Raw genomic sequence first — 20,691 nt, 5'->3', positions numbered from 1 at the left:
GGTTAGAGATCTTGTCCAGGAGTCAGGAAGACCTAAGTTCAAATTCTACCTCTAACACAAAATGGCTGTGTGCCCCTGGACTAGACAGTTAAAATCTCAGTACCCTATGTAACTACGTAAGACCGCAGAGCTGTTTCTGATCTGTGTTGGTACAGGGGGTTTCTTCACTTGGAATTCCCTATGCTAATGAAATCACAAGTTTAGAGGAAAAACCAATACCCTGGAACTGGACAAACTAATTTTTATTACTAATCATTAAGTGACCAGATAGTTTGATATTAAACTGTACCCATGAACTAGTAATGGGAGCAATGTAAAACAAATATTTCCATTTCTATGACCTTATTCTAAGAAATAATTCTAAGAAATGGAATTATTCATGTGTCTTTTGCATATTGGAAACTAGATAATTTTGCCATGTTACTCATGGTTTCCTTGTAAATAATTCTACTTCCAAAATGCTTTAAACAATATTTTCCATCAAACATATTCCATTCCAAGCTCATATTTTTCTATAGTTGTCTTCCTTGCTTATTAACTCTTTGCTACCCACTTGTTCATTCCCCCATCCATGTTCCTATTTCTGTCCAGCATATCCCTACTTTTCTACCTCCTTACCGTCTATCTACCTAACTCTGCCTTCTGCCTGGGTTTTGCATATAAGTATGTCTGTGTGAAATAGTGATATCACACGTTTGCATAGTGCTTTATATTTTTTAAGGCATAAGTGCTCTCACTGCTTTTGAAAGTGTATGGTCCAAAGCCAGATATTGCATTCCTGAGGCCAGCCAAGTCCCGCCTAAAACTTTTGGTTTTGAGTTAGAATCATTTGGCCTAGGTCTTCTACCGTGGTTCTGTTCCCTATGGGTGCAGTGCCTGGGAACCTGGACTGGCTTCAGGTCATCCTCAGTCCTGAAGATGGGTTTGGGAAGCTGGGCTGGTTCTGGTCCCTCTAACCAGAATTCTGGAGGTCTCCCACTTTTATAGTAGTATTTATTTCCAATTTGCTTCTTCTTCCTCTTCTTTCCCACCTATGGCAATGCTACTTTGGTCCCTAATCAGATAAGATCTCACTTTTGTCCTCTAGATAGAATCGTATAGAATCTTACTCTTGTCCTTAGAAATCATAGGTACTGCAGTTCCCCATCATGCCCTATTATTTTTTCAGCATTCTCCCCATTCCACTCCTTTCTTTTTCATGACTAAGCATAATGATTGTACATAGAAAGACAGCTTAGAATTGCAGATCAATGCAGAAAGACATCTTTTTATTCTCTTTAGCACTACCTTTGAAATCTCTAGTTGCTGAGCTCTGAGTCTTAAAAGTCTTATTTATGTCTGCCCTACATTTCTGGAGATTTCAGAGTTGCAAAGAGCAGACTACACAGCATTTAAAAATACATTTGTAGAGCATATTTTGGGGGGAAATCCATCAGTACTACTAAGCATACTGGAGCTTCTGAAGAAAGAAGCCTTGTTCAAGTCTTAGGCAGAAGCAACTTCTGTAAGTGGGAGAGGTCTTTACAGGAATTTAAGGAATGGTGTTGGAAATGTCCCTCATATGCTAAATACAGGCTCACCGGGAAGCTGAGACCTAAGTGGATGTTTTCCTGCTATGCTATGTATTACGCTCAGCTAATTTTTTGAGCCAGAGGGGATAGGACACATTTCTTTTTTAAAGCTAGGGTGAAATGTTATTTCCTATGGGTTCAATTTCCAGTGAAAAAGCAAGGTTGAAGAATATGAAGAATTTTTCTTTCTGGCACCAGTATAACTCACTTAACCTGCTGCTATAAATGTGGCTGGAACAGCATTGTTTTACTGTGCAGCTGAGAATTCCTTTATTTCTCTTGCGGTATGATGAATTATCCTGGCCAAAGATCCTCTTCCAGCATATGTGATTTGCCAGAGGTTGAGATAAGGCTACACCATAGAAATGAAAACTCCCAAGAATGAGTATTTTCCACAACTGGGCTGTCTAGGATGATTCTGTATTATGACCCAACAGGCATTTGTCCTTAACTGGGGAGGTAATATTGATGAATCTGAAGGGTTAGTGGGGAGATTCTTAATGTTTTTGCGTGTCATGACGAAAGCCATGGCGACAGTCTTCTGAAGCCTATGGACTTCTTCTCAGAATAACGTTTTTAAATGCAAAAAATAAAGTACACAGGACTGAAAGGCCAATTATGTTGAAATTATATTTAATTTATATATTTTATAATTATTTATGAATATAATATTAAATAATAAAATACAATTTATATGTTTATGTTATTTAATAATAAAATATAATATATAGTTATATGAGCTTTATTTATTTATATTTAAATTTATTGATTTGAATAATATTTAAATTAGCAAATTTAAATAATTAAAAACATTTTTTTAAAAAGTTCACATACCCCCCATTGAGAATCACTGTCTAATGAAAACTTGTCTTCGTTAAGCAGCAGGATCCACTGTGTAAAACTGTCATAGCAGTGGCTCTTGCAGTTTACAAGTGTCTTTATCTGAGCTAGAATTAGTTACAGCTGTGCCGCGGAGTAAATTCAGGGGCTTTCAGGGCAGACAGTCCTGGCTCAGTGCATAATTTCATCCTGGGTGAAGCTCAGCCATTACCCAGAAAGTCAGACTCTTACCCTTGTGGTGTTTGGGGAAAAGATGGTCCTGGGGAGAGGGGCCGTAGTGACAGGACTGGGGGGGTCATAGACCAGAGGAAGTTGTGGGAAGGTAGAGAGGGGAATACAGTGGTCATTGTGGGGAGGAAGCAAGTACCACCTCCATTACTGACGCCCATGCTCATCCCATGTGTCAAAAGAGGAAATTTGCATTGAGTCACTTTATTTGTGTAAGATGCCTCTGGGTTAGCATATTATTTTTCTTTTGCTCAGAGAGAGTGAGAGAGAATTTTTTTTTAAAAAAATAGCAAAACCCTTCACTTTTTAGTCTAGTCAGACCTAAAGCAGTTTCTTTCCGTCATGCCCTAAAAGGCTTGGTTGTGGAACTGATCCAAGTGTTACATTGTAGAGCAAACAATGAAGGTCAGAATTTGCAGGAATGTTTCCTGGATTGCTTCCTTGAGGGCTCTGAAATGTTATTTTTCTATTTTGAAGGATAATGAAGGAAGGAAGTATTATCTTTCATACTAACCTTATTGCTCTGAGACTAGTTGTCAGAAATTATTATAAATTTAATGACCTTCAACAAAAACAATAAAGAAAATGAGGAATAGACTTACATAGAATCCTTAGCATTTGAGCAAATAAATTAAAAACTAACAAACGCATTTATTCTGTGCTGCTTTCTAAGTCTCATAGACTGAATTTTTTTCATTTTAATAGCTTTCATTAAAAAGTTGTGACTTTCATTAAAAATAATAAAGGTCATGACAAACATCCATTGTTTTTGATGTTCTATGTTTTGCAAAATAAAATGGTTTTCTTTTGACAGAGATTTTCTTGGCTAACAGGATTAAGTGACTTGTCTAGGGTCACACAGCTAGTAAGTATCTGAGGCTAGATTTGAACTCAGGAAGATAAGTCTTCCTAACTCCAGGACCAGCACTCTATCCACTGTACCAACTAGCTGTACTAATAGCAATAATACCTGATATTTATACAGGGCTTTAAGGTTTATAGAGGATAATACATATGATCTCATTTGATAACAACGGAGTTATATAATTTGGGAAGATTAGTCTAGATATAGAATGAGATCATATAGGAAGAGAAGACAGTATTAGTGTGATAGAAAAGCCAAGAGACATATTATCAAAGGAGGTCAAGGCTAGAAAAAAAGTACCCTATATGTCAACGGGCATGGCTTGGGTTCATATACTCTGGGCGTAACTAGACTGGGCTCAGTTGTAGGAGCAGCTCTCCAAAATAGCAACTCTTTGACTTGTTTTCCTCCTATCAGTACATCAATAACATTTATTAGGTACCTATTATGTGGCAGGTTCTGTGTTAAGCAATGAGGTTACAAAAAGAGACCAAAGACAGCCCCTGCCCTCAAGAAGCTCACAATTGAATGGGGGAGACAGCATGAAAACAATTATCTATAAAGCCAAAGGGAGGCAATGAAATCTAGAGGGGTTGGGGAAGGCTTCCTGAAGGTAGGATTTTAGTTAAGACTTAAAGGAAACCAGGGAGAAGGAGGAGGTAGAAGTAGTAAGAGCAGAGGAGGGAGAGGATTCCAAGCGTGAGGGACAGAAAGCCAATGAAAACTCCCACAGCCCAGAATTTCTCTTGGGAGAAACCTCAAGAATACAGCCTCCCCATAGCTTGTGTATAGTTCTTCACAGATGTAGGTAAAAAGGTTCTCAAATTCTGTGCCAATACTTAAGGAAACACTACATCTCAGGGACAGGGCTACCTTTATTTCTCCCCCTTCCTCCATGAAGAAAACATAGAAAGAACCCACGGAAGTACATAGACACTCAATACAGTTCTCCCTTTCTAATGTATCCTACCTTTCCCCCAGGACCCTGTACAGTTTCCCAGGCTCATATTACTACCCTCTGGCTTAGGCTCCCCTCTGAAGGGAAAAAACTCGAGGTGTCCAGAGAAGTATTCCTTTTCCCCTCCGATGGGTACTGTCTGAATAACATTAGTGGTAAAATGGTTCTAGAGGGACAAAGTCCAAATATTTTCTCCTCCATGTCAGGTCTCAGTCCCTGCCATTCTTTCATTATAGGTTCATATGAGCGCTGCTCTTCTCCTTCAGAGGCTGTCACTGTGCTAAGTGCTTTCTTACAAATATTATTCATTTGATCCTCAAAACATCCCTGTGAGGGAGTTGCTATTATTATCCCCATTTTACAGTTGAGAAAACCGAGGCAAAGAGAGGTTAAGTGACTTTTGTCCAGGGTCACTTATCTAGTTAGTGTCTGAGGTCAGATTTTTCTGAGTGTGCCACTAGCTGCCTCTAAGATTTTCCCCTTCTCTCATTTATGGATAGATTCTGTGGTCCTCTTCTCTCTAAGACACTAGAGCTATCTGGACACTCCCCCTTTTCAGAAGTGTGCATCCCAGAAGCTTCAGACTTGGGGCTGTTATAGAGGGAACCCCAAGGTTGGTGCTATTTAGAAACTCCCCTTCTCTAAACTCTAAAAGGTTGTAGTTCAGGAATGCTTACTGTTTGCTTACTTGGGTGAGGGTATGAGCAACCACAGTCAGTGGTACGGTGCTGGGCCTAGAGTCAGCAAGACCTGAGTTCAAATTTGACTTGAGATAGAGTCTTCCTTAGTCTAAAAACAACAGAATCCACAGAACAACACTCATTATAATCCTCATAAGACACTTTTTGTTGTACCAAAAAACTGGGAACAAAATGAGTTTCCATCAAATGTGGTAAATGAATATAACAGGATATTGCATCATGAGAAACAGCAAATCTGAGGAATCCAGAGAAGCATGGGAAGACTTGTATGAATTGATGCAGAGTCAAGAAAGCAGAACCAAGAAAGGAGTCACTATTCAGTGACTCAAAAAAAACATGGCGGCTGATCTCAGAATGAATGGACTGACCAGTCTTGGTCTCAAAAGAGAGGCAAAGAAATACATTTCCTTTTTCTTAATTGAGAAGTGGAAGGCAATGGATATGTAACACCCCATATGTCACTGGATGCAGTTATTGTGAAGGTCTATTTTGCTTCATTATTTCCTTTTGTTATAAAGGAGAGAAAAGGGGTGGTATATTGGAGATGACTTTGCTATGGGGTAAAAGATATCAGTCAGACTTTTTAAAAAAGAACACTGGTACCAGTCAGAAGATTTGGATTCCAATCCTGGCTCTGTTACTAATTGTGTGATGATCCTGTTCAAGTTAATTCATGTTTGTCAGTCTCAGATTCTGCATTTGTAAAATGAAGGTCTTGAATTAAGGATATCTCAATTCTAGCATTTTGTATTCTGTGACATTTTGCTGCAGAAGGTACAAAGATAGATAAATAAGGCATAGCTTCTGCCCTCAAGGAGCTTACAGTAGAATAAAACATATAGATAGATATAACATAGATTGAATGTATTTAAATTTGAATATTATAAATTCATAAGTAAATATCAAGTCCTATGAAATCAGATGAAATTAGAGGTCGAGGTAAATTAGTTGATTTCAAAGTATGTTTGTAACTACTGTCAGGATTGCTTTTAAAAGGACTTACGGAGAAAAATAGTTTGTATAATTCAAACTCCCTTCTAACCCTTTGGTATGGGCATAAAGGGTCTGCCTTCGCAAATCACTCCTGAAACTTGACTGCCAAAGTAGTTGCTAGAATTGCCTTCTCTGATACATATAGCTAATAATAATAGCTAACATTTATATGTTCTTTACTCTGTGCCAGGCACTTTTGTACTGTGCACTTCATAATTATTATCTCATATGTTCCTCACAACAATCTTGGGAGGCAGAGGCTATTATTATGCCCATTTTACAGATGAGGAAACTGAAGCAAATGGAAGTTAAGTGACTTGCCCAAGGTCACTTAGCTAGCAAGTATCTGAAGCTAGAATTGAACTCAGGTGTTCTGGACTCCAGGCCCAATGCTGCATCCACTGCACCATCAGCTACCATCATCTAGGTACAAAGGTGTGTCTGATTCAGCCAATCCCAACACATTTTGACCTGTTTCATTCAGTGATGTCTAGGATTTACCTTATTGTTGTTCAGTCACGTCCTATCATCATAACCCTATGTTGGGTTTACTTATCAAAGATACTGGAGTAGTTTGCCATTTCTTAGTTCATTTTATAGATGAGGAAACTGAGGCAAAAAGTGACTTGCCCAGGGTCACACAGTTATTAGCAAGTGTCTGAGGTCAGATTTGAACTCAAGTCTTCTAGAGTCCAGGTCCAGGGTGCTTTACCCACTGCACCATCTACCTGCCCTAAGCCTTGTCAGTCCCGGTTTATACCTTTGATCGACTGGCTCTGTAATTCACTCAATTAAAGAGGCATTCTCACCTGATCGAGGAATCAGAGTGTAGAGCATCTTTTTAGTTGTTTTAACTGGAGTTGGAGTCTGGGATTCCTTTCTTATATATAAAATGTGGGGCTTGGTCTAGATGTCCTCTAATTCACCTCCTCACATAACACTTTAAGGTTCACAAAGCACTTCACGTGTTATTTCATTTGATCCTTACTACAACTCTGTGAACCAAGTGTTACCACCTCCTTCTACAGATGAGGAAACTTGGGTGAAGATGGAGTAAATGACTTGCCCAGAGTCACGCTGCCAGCGTCTGTGTAAGCCTTGTATCCTCCCCTACCAGGAGTGGCTGGAAGGGTGGTTTTTCATTTTTGCCACTGTATTCCCAGCCCAGTGTCATAAATACAGTAAGCACTCAATAAATGCTTATTGAATCGAACCTAGAAACACAATCCAGACTACTCTGATGGGAAATTTCAAATCTTTAGGAAAGTAAGAGATACATTCTAATTATAAAAGTCAAATTACTAGAAAAATGAGAGGAGGAGCAGAATTTATAACTCAGGTCACTTCTTCATATTATTATAGTAGAAAATGCGACTAATCCTTACTTACTAAGCTGCATTTTCTCAAAGTCACATAGCTAGTTGGTAACAGAGCTGAGACTAGAACCCCGGACTCCCCAATGCCCAGCTCAATGCTATTTCTACTACACATTAATCCATGTAGTAATGAGACCCATTGCACCAACATTTTAAATGTCTATAATAGTTATATGTAATATGTGTATATTATATACAATTATAATCATATAATTCTCTTGATTAGTACATGATGCTAATGAGGCCCAAGTGGAAGGTATGGGTCTTGTAAAGCCAGTCAATTAATTGGCTTCATTCTCTCTGTTCTATGGGCACAGAATGAACTTTTAGCTGCAGGACTTCTCAGCTCATCTTATATATTCAAGTCATCTCTAGTTGAAAAATATGGATAGATTAGCATATTGTTTCACCCCCACTTTAAACAATACAAAACATTCTTCTTCCTGCCATAAGCTTCTCTCTTTTTCTTTCTCTCCCTTCCTCCCTTTTTTTCTCTCCTTTTTTCTTTCTCTTTCTCTCCCCCTTTTCTCTCTCCTGTTTCTTCTCTTTTTCTCTCCCCCTCATATTGCTCTCTTCTGTCCCTCCTTCTGTTTCTCTATTTCTCCCTCTCTCTCACTTGTTCTCAAAAACAGAGAGGACATTCTATCATACATCACTATCAAATCAAATCAAAGTAACTATCAAATCAGTCGATATTTATTAAGCCTCTACTCTGTTCCAGGCACTGTACTATGTATGCATAACTGTCAAAGTGATCTTCCTAAAGTGTAGGTCTGACCATGTAACCCCCAGCCCCTCAGTCAACTCCAATGGCTTCTTATCACCTCTAGGATCAAATGTTAACTCCTCTGCTTGCCTTCATAGCCCTTTATAACCTGCCCTGCCTCCACCTTTCCAGTCTTCTTACACCTTACACTAGCCTGACCCCTACCCCTATACTATTCTGGCCTTGTACTGTTCCTCAATCAAAACAGTCCATCTCCCAACTCTAGGCATCTTCGCTGGCTCTGCCCCGTGCTTAGAGTACTCTTGCACCTTGTATCTGCCTTCTGGCTTCCTTTAAGTCCCAGATAAAATCCCACCTTCTACACAAATCCTTTCCCAATCCCTTGAATTCTAGGACCTTCCCTTTGTTGACTATTTCCAGTGTATCTTCTATACAGCTTGTCTGTACGTGGTTGTTTCTCTACGGTTTCCCCCAGTAGACGGTGAGCTTCTTGAGAGTAGGAATTGTCTTTTATGTGTCTTTGTAGCCTCAGCACTCAGTCCAGCACCTGGCATGTAGAAGGAGACTAATATCTTTCATGTTTCTTTGTATTCTCAGCACTCGGTCCAGAACCTGGCACATAGAAGGGGACTAATAAATATTTCTTGACTAATAGAGGATGTATGTAAGGATGATTTTATTATCCTTTTAGAGTTAGTTTCTCAGGATCCATGGCCATGGGAATGTCTAGTTTCCAGGTGTTAGATGATGGCTCCCAGAATAGTCTCAAGAATTCTAGATAGTAGTTCCCAGAATCGTGGTGACAGATAGTCCTACTGAGGCTGAACCATGAGATAAAGGGTAACGTAATGTGACATTTACTGTGCTTTCATAGAATGGTGATATTGCTAAAGTTAACCTGTGATGCTGTTGTTGGCACGATGTCTTCTTTGTCTGTTGACCATAAAAGCAAGTAGTCATTGGTCAGTGAGTGGGGGAATCTGGGGGGAAACCAAGGGTAATACATTGAGGAATGCATGTACTTGCCTCCTCTAGCCCCCACTGAGGCTTGAGGGCATTTATGGGAGTGCACACGTGGGCCTGTCTTGATTGATCCCATTGAGATGCTGGTCCCTGTGAGAAGGGTGATTAGGGAATGGTGTAGGAGCTGGTTCCCCCAACAACCATTTGAGAAGACTAGATTGGAACAAAGTTGATTATTAACCCTTCCAAAGCTGTCTGCCTTTTGACCAGATCAAGAGTGAGTCTCTTAGAGGTTGGAGACAGGGAAATCCAGTGCCTCCTGTGTGTTCTCTGTGGAACAGAGGACAAATATGAAGCATGAGAAGTCAATGTGGTATAGTAGAAAGAGTTCTGGATTTGGAGCTAAAGGACCTCAGTTCAAATCCCAGCTCTGCCTGTATGGCATCATCTCTATGGGCTTCACTTTCCTCATTTATGAAACAAAGAGGCCAAACCAGATAATGTCTACGGCTCCTTTCTACTCTAAACCTGTAATTCTAAGAAAGAAAGCACCTGGGTGGGGAAAGCAAAGATCTGTGATTTAACCACCCAAGTAGATTCAGTTGATGGTTAAGATACAATATTTGGTGGCCTTGTGGGCTGCCCAAGTTGAATGGTAGAGTCTGTTTTCTTTTAGGAAGAAAGGCTGACCTGAAACACAACACTAATTGCTGATTTCTTATTTGAAAGCTTTCTTCCAACTCAGGGACATTTGCCAAGACTTTTTCAGACCTACCAGCAACAGTTTTAGCAACGGAAGTTTAAGAGGCATTAGAAGTAAAAATCCTAACATGAAATGAAGGATTAATTCCTAGTTCCAAACTCAGGACATGGAACATTTCATTATAGTATAATTTAGACCAGCAATATTAATAAACAGTCAGATAATTTGTTTTTTTAACAGATTAAGTCCAAATTAACAAAATGGAAAGTGAGAAGTTATCAATAAAAGGAGAGAAAATTAAAAAATTATCATATATTGTTGTACCAAATTATGTAACAGTAATAGCTATCATTTACAGAGTACTTTAAGGTTTACAAAGCACCTTTAAAAGTCTCATTTTCTCCCTCACAACACCCCTAGGAAATAGGTGCTATTATTATCTCCATTTTACAGATGAGAAAACTGAGGCTGAGAGATGTTAAATGACTTACCCAGGGTCACATAACTAGTAATTGTCTGAGATCAGATTTGTATATGGCAATGAAAGCAAAAATTGGATGAATATCTACAAATATGTAATGTACCAATATTAACAAAGGAGGACCTAGCCTAATTAGAATTCAGAAAGAGAAATTGAATAAGCTATAAATAATCTCATGTTGGGGAAAAAAAAACTGCCTTGTCCATGAAGTTTTATAAATTAATTTTATTTTGGGTATCTATCTATCTTCTATCTACCTATCTATCTATTTATCTATTGATCTATCCTCTCTCTGTCTCTGTCCCTCTGTGTCTCTCCTCTGTCTCTGTCCCTTTGTCTCTCTCTTCCCCCTCCCTCCTTCTGTTTCTCTGTCCATCTCTCCCTCTTTCTCAGCTGTTCTCAAAAAAAAAAAAAAAGAGAAGGCATTCTATCAAACATCAAATCAAAACCAAGAGATATTTATTAAGCACCTACTATGAACCAGTAAAGGTCATCATATACCCTTGTAAGTGATCCGTGGGACTAGTGTTTGTTGAATTGAATTGCACCAAACAAAAAAATACGTAAATCATCCAGTCAGCAAGTGGTGAGAGGGGATCCAGGAAGGGAAAGTTTTTGATCAATAATACTCAGATCATCTTTTCAGTCATGTATGGTTCTATCACTGTGGTTCTTCAGAAGAACCACTTATTTTTGCATTCAAATATTATATGTACATTCAGTAGTCAAGTGAATCTTTGTGATACTAAGTATATAGACATACAGTTATAAGGACTAATACTTTAAATGGAAGATAAAGAGTCAATCACTGTACCTAGTGGTGTCAAAGACTAGTGTGCTAGTGAATGTTTAACAACTAGCTCTCCAAAAATTAAAATTAGAAAGTATGATACACTTTTAACTTTAATCTGCATTCTTAACATCTTCTCCATCCCTTTATTAAGTCTACAGAATCAACAGAACAAGAAATCGAGTCCAATTTATAGCAAGGTATAAATGCTCACACTGAAAATTGAACAGTCAGCTCTCCTCAGTTTGTATGAGCTGGTTCCAGCACACTCCTGCTTCAGTCCCTTGTGCTTGGTGGCCTCCAAGAGGATGACCTTGGACATCTGACTGCTCTGGGAAGCAGATGGAAACTCAAACATACCTCTCATTCCAATTTTGAGAGAGAGCACTATCTTTCTAGGCTATAATTTTAGGAAAGCCCCAGCTATGATTCATCTCATTCCCAATTTTCTGGTTCTCTCTTCCACAGCTTCACCAGCTGACTTGCTGCATGTCATTTACTCTTTCCTCCCCATCCTGTCCAGTTCTGAAACCATGAACCATGATGAAACCAACTCGGTTGCTGTTCCTGGATGGGGTGTGTCAGTAGACACTCCTATGGCCCTAGTTAGCACTCCTTTAGCAGAGCTTCCTTCCCTAGTCATTTCTTCCCTATGTATGTTGTCTTCTTCATTAGAAAATAAGCTCCTTGAGGGCAGGACTGACTTGCTTAGATGTCCGTTTGCCTTAAAAAGATTGCAGCTGGCAGTCATGATACTGGACTGTAAGATCAACATATGAACTTAATAAATGCTTTTCCGTTCATTCAGTATGACTTAACAGTGTGATATGGTAGTAATAATATCATTTATTTAGTACTTACAATGGGTCAAGTACTGTACTAAGTGCTTCACACTTATCTCATTTAATCCTGACAATAACCTTTGGAGGTAGGTACTATTATCCCCATTTTACGGATGAGTAAACTGAGACAAACAGAGATTAAGTGACTTTCCCAGCATCACATAGCTAGCAGGTGGTTGAGGCCAAATTTGAAATCAGGTACTCCTGATTCTAGACCCAGTGCTCTGTTGACTGTGGTACCCCACTGCCTCATAATAATAATATTATTATTGTGATAATAATAACTGTATTTACACAGTGCTTTAAGATTTGCAAAGCCCTTTACATGTATTATGCCATTTGATCCTCACAATAACCCTGGGAAGTAGATGCTATTTTTACCCCCATTTTACAGATGATGAAACTGAGGCAGAGAGATTAGGTGATTTGCCCAAGCTGAAAAGTATCTGAGAGAGGATTTGAATCCCACACTGTGCCACCTTGCTACCTGTTGCTAAACAAGCTATGTCATAATGAGAGGCATAGTTTCCAGGCCTGAAAGTGGCCGTATTCCTGTTCTACTCTGTTCTGGTAAGACCATATCTAGAGGGCCGTGTTCTGTTCTGGGCAACATATTTTAGGAAGGACATTGATAAGCAGAAGGGCAGGCAGAGGAAGGCCTTAACATCATGTCATATGAGTCCTGGAGGAAGTGGGAATATTTAGCCTAGAGAGGAAAAGTGATTTTCTGGCATTTCAAGGGCTCCTATGTGGAAGAGGTATTTGCTTGTCTCTGGAGGGCAGAACCAGGGGGAAGGGGGTGTCTTGAGAACTACTATTTCCTCCTCAGTGGAGGCCTTCAAGCAAAGTCTGGACAGTTCCATGGTGGCTGCTTTATAGTAGCAGATTCATTAACTGGTGGTCTTGGAGAGGCCTACCCACTCTTTGATACCATGAGGTGAGAGAGTTAGAAAGTGAAATATCATCACAAATGTACCTGGGCCTTTTAATCAGGAAGGAATATCTGATGTGAGATTTATATGGTAACTTATATTTAGTGTTAACTGTCAACACAGCAAGTTTTAAAATGGCCTCCTTTTAAAAAATAATTACATTGTGTTTTTTCAATGATCAGTTCTCTCTCCCAACTTCCTCATTCTCCACTGGGGAAAAGAAAGAAATAAGGAAAGGAAGGAAGAAAAGAAGAAAGGAAGGAAATAATAATGAAATGAAGGAAAGGAAAAAAGAAAGGAAGGGAGGAAGAAAGGGAGGAAAGAAGGAAGAGGAAAAAAGCCCTAGTAACAAATTTGCATAGTCAAGCAAAACAAATCCACATATTAAGATGTTCTCTTCCACGTCCCCGTTCCGTTTTGGTCTTTGGAACTTAAAATGAAAATAGTGACTTTTTATGTGGTTACTGCTAAATGCTGAAAATGTGGATTTCCAATTAATTGTGAGTTAGAGCTTCGTTATCCTTTTGCGTAATTTCAGACGATTTGGATATTTCTCAAGTGTATTCAGAAGCTCTTAAGTGAACTTTGTAGGCTAATATGAGAGGAATTCTTGTAATCGTATCTCTTTTTTTTTGTTGGAACAAAAAGTTTATATTAGAAAAAATTTCTTAAGGCTTCTATTCCTGGACCTTTCGGCCTCTTCGTTGTTGTGGGATTTGAGCTTAATTAGGTTTCTGTGAGACAGAAAGCATTTAGTATTGTGTCATTCCTCTGGCTGTACTTTGGGGAAAATATTTCATTTTGATTAGTAGTTGATCAAGCATTTCTTTTTTCTTCTCTACATTTTATGTGGTTGCCCTTTTTCTCTTTATCACTATTTAACATTATACGTGCTAGTTTATTTGTTGGTAAAAGGGCAATAACTTTCTGATTCATAGCATCTTAAGATCAAAAAGTTGAATGAGGCCTTGGAAGTGGTTTTGGAGATCATGGCCTTCAATATGGGCCCGAAGGAAAAATCCTTGCTCAGATAAACAAAAGAGGTAGTCAGGATGGCAAGGATACTGCCAATGGGATTGGACATCCTTCAAATTTCCTTACCTATGTGAACCATGAGTTCTTTCTGTAAGACACCTTTTACTCTCAATAGTCATCCGAGTGCCTCTTGAAGATTTAAATAATAGGTGATTACTTAAAGCCCTCAGGGGTCAAGCAGAATGAGGCAGATCCTTTGATCATATGGCAACTTTTCAGATATATTAAGAATAAAATATTTGATTTGTTGATCAGCAAAATATTTCATAATTTACATGAACAAATGAATGAATGAGAAAACTTATTAAGTGCCTTCTATATGTTTGCTCTGTCCTCAATGCTAGGAAAAGTAAAGTCAGCCCCTGCCCTCATTACTTTCTAAGGAAGAAGGCAATACACATAGGCAAGTAGTGGTTAGGGAAGAAAGCTTTGCCCTAGAAAGCTGCAGGAGTGCTAACTAGGGCCATAGGAGTGTCTGTTGATATACTCCATCCAGAAACTGCAGGAGTTGGTTTGATCATGGTTCATAGTTTCAGAACTGGACAGGATGGGGAGGAAAGGGTAAATGAGATGTAGCAAGTCAGTTGGTGAAGCTGTGGAAGAAAGAACCAGAAAATTGGGAGTGAGATGAATCATAGCTGGGGCTTTCCTAAAATTATAGCCCAGAAAGATAGTCCTCTCTCTCAAAATTGGAATGAGAGATATGTTTGAGCTTCCATCTGCTTCCCAGAGCAGTCAGATGTCCAAGGTCATCCTCTTGGAGGCCACCAAGCACAAGGGACTGAAGCAGGAGTGTGCTGGAACCAGCTCATACAAACTGAGAACTGACTGTTCAATATTCAGTGTGAGCATTTATACCTTGCTATAAATGGGACTCAATTTCTTGTTCTGTTGATTCTGTAGACTTAATAAAGGGATGGAGAAGATGTTAAGAATGCAGATTAAAGTTAAAAGTGTATCATACTTTTTAATTTTAATTTTTGAAAAGCCAGTTGTTAAACATTCACTAGCACACTAGTCTTTGACACCACTAGGTACAGCAATTGACTCTTTATCTTCCATTTAAAGTATTGGTGCTCATAATTGTATGTACATATACTTAGTATCACAAAGAATCATTTGATTACTGAATATACATATAATATTTGAATGCAAAAAATAATGAAGAACCACATTGATGGAACCATACATGACTGAAAAGATGATCTGAGTATTATTGACCAAAAAACTTTCCCTTCCTGGATTCCCTCTCACCATTTGCTGACTGGATGATTTATGTATTTTTTTTTTTTAGTGGAATTCAATTCAGTTCAACAAACACTAGTTCCCAAGGGTCACTTAAAAGGAGATATAGTGACCCTTGCTGGGATCATGAGTCCATGGCAATGGTGAAGCTTAGTAAAGGGGCTAGTGAGGGTTCTGGCTGAGTGGAAGGATTAGAAGAAACCTTTTAGGAAGAAGCTTGAAACAGTGGCTTCTTTGCTGTTCCTCTCACAAGATAATCTGTCCCATGATTCGTTTTTCGCTAGCTGTCCCCCTGTGCCTGGAATTCCTTCTCTCCTCTGATCTGCCTTCCCTGAAGTCTCAATTAAAATCCAACCTTCTACAAGAAGGTTTTTCCAAATCCATTCTGTTTCTTGATTATCTCCAATTTATCCTATTTACATCTTGTTTTTAGTGAGTTGTTTGCATATTGTCTTCATCATAAGACTGTGAGATCCTTGAGGGCAGAGACTGTCTTGTGTCATTTCTTTATGGTTCACTTAGCCCCATACCTGGCATCTAGCAAGGGCTTAATAAATGCTGATTGGCTGACTGAAGATCAAGGACCATCAGGAATAAATGTAAAAAGCTACCTGGGAGAATGGAGATCCAGAGACGCAAACCAAGATGAAAACAGCCCATAGGCTGAAGGAAGATTAGTCAGAAACTTTCTGAGGACAGAGCCCTGAGAATGTCATAATTCCTTAATCCTGAACTGAGTGACATGAAAGAGCCTCTGTAAGCTGCCCCTGTTTACTATAATTTGCATGATCAGTTCTCCTCATAATGTAGTAAATATTAGTTTGGTGCTATGCTAAACTATAGTGGAGAAGATGGTGAAAGGTCTCCTTCCAGAAACTGAAAAGTGGTGAAAAGCCTTGAATACTAAAGAAGAAATTCCCTTCCCTATTATCCTCAGGTGATGGTTTCAGTAGAAGTTAACCAGGGTAAATGTAGCATCTTCTCTGGTCTCAGTCCCCCAAATGGACACTTGCACTCCCAGGTTGGGTCCTCCGAGGATGGTTGACCCCCACATGGGTTTGAGAAGAGTTCCCAGAGCTGAGTCGAGGACATAGAGCTTAAGAATCTATTCTTTCATCTGCTACTGGACAGAAAACTATACTGCTGGGCAGAGTGGTTTAGCGAGAAAAGATTTTACTTTTACCTTTCTTTGCATTGCTACCTACTTCCTGAGAGGTGGAAACTCTTCAAAGCTCAGCCTGGATGTGGGAAAGTTTTGCAGAACCTTGCTGAGATTTCTGTTTTGCTGTCTGGAGGACAGAAGAATAATAGCAGGTAGCAGCCAACTGAGGAGCTGCCCTTCCCAATAAGAGAACAGATCTTGCACAACTATTATGTAGACTGTTCCTGAAAGGGACAATAGACATCAAGACTCACAGATCAGAGTTGTGAGTTGCATTGTGAATATGCATTTCCTTCTCATGTACCTCCATGTTATGGTTTTGTAATTTTATGCCCATTTTTCCTCATGGTCACTGTGAACATTGGTGAGAGAGGATATCCTACATTTATTTCTGGAATATTATGTTTTACTTATTCTTGCACTGACTTCTATTTAGTAAGTGCTTCTGATTAAGAGTTAATGGTGTCTACTTGACTGATTTGTTAAATGAGAAACACACTGATAGGGACTCAAGAGCTACATTGGTGATGAGCAGAAGTATACTCCCCAAACCTCTCCCTCATCAGGGTTATTCAGTGTGAAATAAGGAAAGACTCAAATTCACTATGGGACCATGAGTAAATCAATTTGGCCTCTGAGTCTCGGTTTTCTCATTTGTAAAATGGGGATAATGCCTATAGTACCCACCTCACAGGATTGTTGTTAGAATAGAGGATTGTGAGTCTTAAAAATGCTAGCTATTATTATTGCTAAATGATGATTTAAAAAATTTGTTTATAAAAAACAATAATAAGCTTTGTATTTATTCAAAACTTTTTAGAATCTAGAATAATCTTAAATAAGTTTATTTTAGACCTTTTAACCTATGATAAATCATATTACATACTTTTAAGTCAATTTATGACATTGTTTGAATTTAAGGAATTTTTAGCTCATTTCTAGAAGAGAATTGCCAATTTTGTGTTTGATTTCTCCTGCCTTGTCCTATAGATGCAGCAGTTGGAGAGACAAGTTATTGATTCAGACCGTCGAGCAGAGAGAGCTTTTCAACAGGTACATTTTAAACATATTTTTAAGACTTTACTTACAACTATTATTAATAATTAAAATGTAAAAAATCATTTATACTAAATAATGAGACTGATTCTCATCCCTCTTTTGTACCCTGTGCATTCCTACTGTTTGTAATATTTAAACTTAGTAAGGGTGAAGGGATTTACAATTTTTTCATTCTGAACTTAAACACCAAGTAAAATGGGTGTTTGTATATGCATAGTAGAATAGAAAAAGAATTCTCTCTTATGTACAGCTTGCTTTTCTTTAGTATATAATTATTTCAACTTTAGCTCTTGAAGTTGTCCTGTTTACTTGTGCTTTTTTCCAACCTTCTGTTTTCTTCTCTGTGTTAAAAACAAAACTTTCCTTCCTCCCTTCTTCCTTCTCTTCTCTTCCCTTCTCTCCTCCTCCTTCTCCTTCTCCTTCTCCTTCTCCTCCTTCTCCTTCTCCTTCTCCTTCTTCTTCTTCTTCTTCTTCTTCTTCTTCTTCTTCTTCTTCTTCTTCTTCTCTTTCTCTCTCTCTATGTCTCTCTCTGTCTCTCTCTGTCTCTGTCTCTCTCTCTCTTTCTCTCTGTCTCTCTGTCTCCACCATCACCTTTCCACCCCACTCCTCTATGGGAAAAAAGAAGAGAAAAAAACCCAGAAAACAAAACCTTGTGACAAGGGTTTGTGTAGTCAAGAGAAACAAATTCCTACCTTGGTTGTATCTGAAAATGTATGACTTATTCTGCATCTTGAGTTCATCATTTCTGCCAAGAAGCGGGTAGCATACCAGTACTCATCAGTCCTTTGGAATTGTGTTTCATCACTGCATTGTTTAGAGTTGCTACATCTTTCAAAGTTATTTTTCTTTATAATGTCGTTGTCCTTGTATAAATGATTCTGGTACTGCTCCCTTCACTCTCTATCAGTTCATACAAGCCCTCCCATGTTTCTTTAAAACAATTCATTTTATCATTTGCTACAGCATAATATCATAGTTTATTTAGCTAATCCCTCCTCGATAGCATTCCCTTAGTTTTCAATTCTTTATACAAAAAGAACTGCTATATGTATTTTTGTATATATGAGTTGTTTTGAGAGATTAAAAAAACAAGCAAACCAGTAAGTTTAGTAGCACCTGTACTTCTTTGGTAGCTTGCCCCAGAAAGAAAAAATGTGAACTTAATTAATTAATTCACTTAATTAATGTGAACTTAATTACTATAACTAAAGGTATAGTAATCAGATGGATCTTAAGATTTCTCTTACACATATTTTTATTTATAAGACATTAAAGCAGAAGTGAGAAACCTAGGCTTGCCGCCTAGATCAGGTCATATAGCTTAATTTCATGGAACCCATAGAATGTGTACTTTAGAAGATATGATATTCCCATTTATGCCTATGGTTGTGAAAAATATAACATGACTTTAATAAAGTAGCATAGCCTATGAAGCCAGAAGGGACTTTCACAATCAAAATCCACATATTATAGCTAGGGAAACTGAGACCCAGAGCAGTCAACTTGCTCATGGTCACACATCTTACTAACTTTCTACTGGCAGAGTAGAGACTCACAGAGCTTAAAACTCCATTGCATTGTTCTCCTATCTTTCTTTAGCAGCAATATCTTTACAAGATGAGAATGTTTCTCCATGAAACTTTCTGTATTCATGATTAGGTACATGTATCTCTTGAGTTTTCTCTAGGTCTCTCTCTTTCTCTTTGCCTGTATGTGTGTGTTCCTTCCTATTACTGTTTTTGTCTCTGTGTATCTTTGTGTCTTGTTTGTATTTTTTTCATATATAGAGGATCTGCCTTGTGAGCCTCCAGCCTTTACTAGGATCCTTTGTATTGTCAGTGAACAAGAAATATATTGATTTGATTTGTGCATACCTCTGAGTGTGTACCATTTTCTCTCCTGGGGCTATAACTAGTGATTTTGGTGCCCTGAGCAAGCGCAACTAAACTGTTATATGAAAATAATACATTGAGTAATGGACAGGTTCAACCAAGTAACAGGGGACATCCTTCATTATCAGTTCCCTATGGGGGATGAAATCACACACACCAGGACTTTGGTGGGAGAGAGTCTAGGACTAGGGTTAGGGAACCTGCGGCCTCAAGGCCACATGTGGCTTTTTTTGTCCTTGGATGTGGCCTTTTCACTGAGTCCAAGTTTTACAGAACAAATCCTTTTATTAAGGGGATTTATTCTGTGAAGTTTGAGTTCAGTCATAAGGCCACACTTGAGGACCTAGAGAACCACATGTGGCCTCAGAGCCACAGGTTTCCCACCTTTGGACTCTAGGACAGTACCCCATGTTGGGGAAACAGAAACATAAGAGATTGTTGTGAGATTTTACCATAGGAATTGGAACACCTCCCTCAAGCTGCTACAGGCTGAAGCCTAGCATCTGGTAACTTAATAGCTTAATTATCCTTACTAAGTAGGTGCTACACTTATTCCCACGCTGATGAAAAGAGAAAATTTAAAATGGTACGGTCTTTTAAAATAATCTTTTTATGTTTGTGTGTCTTAAAATTACAGAAAACACAATTGGCTCTATAGCACAGATATGAAAAAGACATCTCTACAGTCACCCAGAGGTGGGGGGTGAAACATTGTCTATAACGTCAGATATTTTCAACGTATTGACCAATTCTGATGAATTTTTTTCTTGCCTTTTTTAAAAGTGTTTCTAAGTTATGGAACTTTGAGAGGCAGGGGAGAGAGAGCTGGGGGAATCTAAGCAATGTAAAAAAGCTATCAAAAATCTATTAAACATTTTTTGTGCCTTAAACATTTAGTGTCCCAGGGGAAAAACTCCAGTTGTCCTATCCCAATTTTTATTGTTTTTGCTCCCTATTTTTCTCTGTCTGTCTTTTCCTCATTCTTTCCCTGCTTCTTAATTCTTTTCTCATCCTTCTTTCCTATTACTACTGTAGAAGTCAAAAGACTTTTTTAAAAAATCAGGTTAATTTAAGAAATTTTGTTCCATGTTTTTAATTTAAAATGTAACTCATGATAGCTTCTTTCTGTAAAGCATAAGAAGATTAAATTAAGTGATTTTTTTTTTGCTCACCTACCTCAATTTTCCCCCTGTTCTTCAGTGGATTTTACTGAAAGGCATCCCTAACACTAAGGGAAACTGATGGCTTCAATAATTAAAACCTGCCTGCCCCCTCTTCCCTTAAGATGTTCATTCAGTGAGAACTTCTTAGCTAAAGCTAAGCTTTTA

General features: G+C 38.4%; 1 protein-coding gene across 4 annotated transcripts in view; it reads left to right on the top strand.

Moving 5' to 3' along the window:
* PLEKHH2 (pleckstrin homology, MyTH4 and FERM domain containing H2) overlaps window positions 1–20,691 on the top strand; it is a 121,193-nt gene that overhangs the window by 17,243 nt on the left and 83,259 nt on the right. For all 4 annotated transcript variants that reach the window (XM_072635736.1, XM_072635735.1, XM_072635733.1 and 1 more), the window contains one exon: window positions 17,403–17,465. In XM_072635736.1, coding sequence (XP_072491837.1) covers window positions 17,403–17,465 — 63 coding nt within the window. The remainder of the gene's footprint in view (window positions 1–17,402; window positions 17,466–20,691) is intronic.

The sequence above is a fragment of the Notamacropus eugenii genome, chromosome 1 (assembly GCF_028372415.1).
Source record: "Notamacropus eugenii isolate mMacEug1 chromosome 1, mMacEug1.pri_v2, whole genome shotgun sequence".
In the NCBI taxonomy this organism is placed as follows: Eukaryota; Metazoa; Chordata; class Mammalia; order Diprotodontia; family Macropodidae; genus Notamacropus; species Notamacropus eugenii.
Note: the sequence above shows the minus strand (reverse complement) of the source record. Positions and strands in the feature narration are given on the sequence as shown.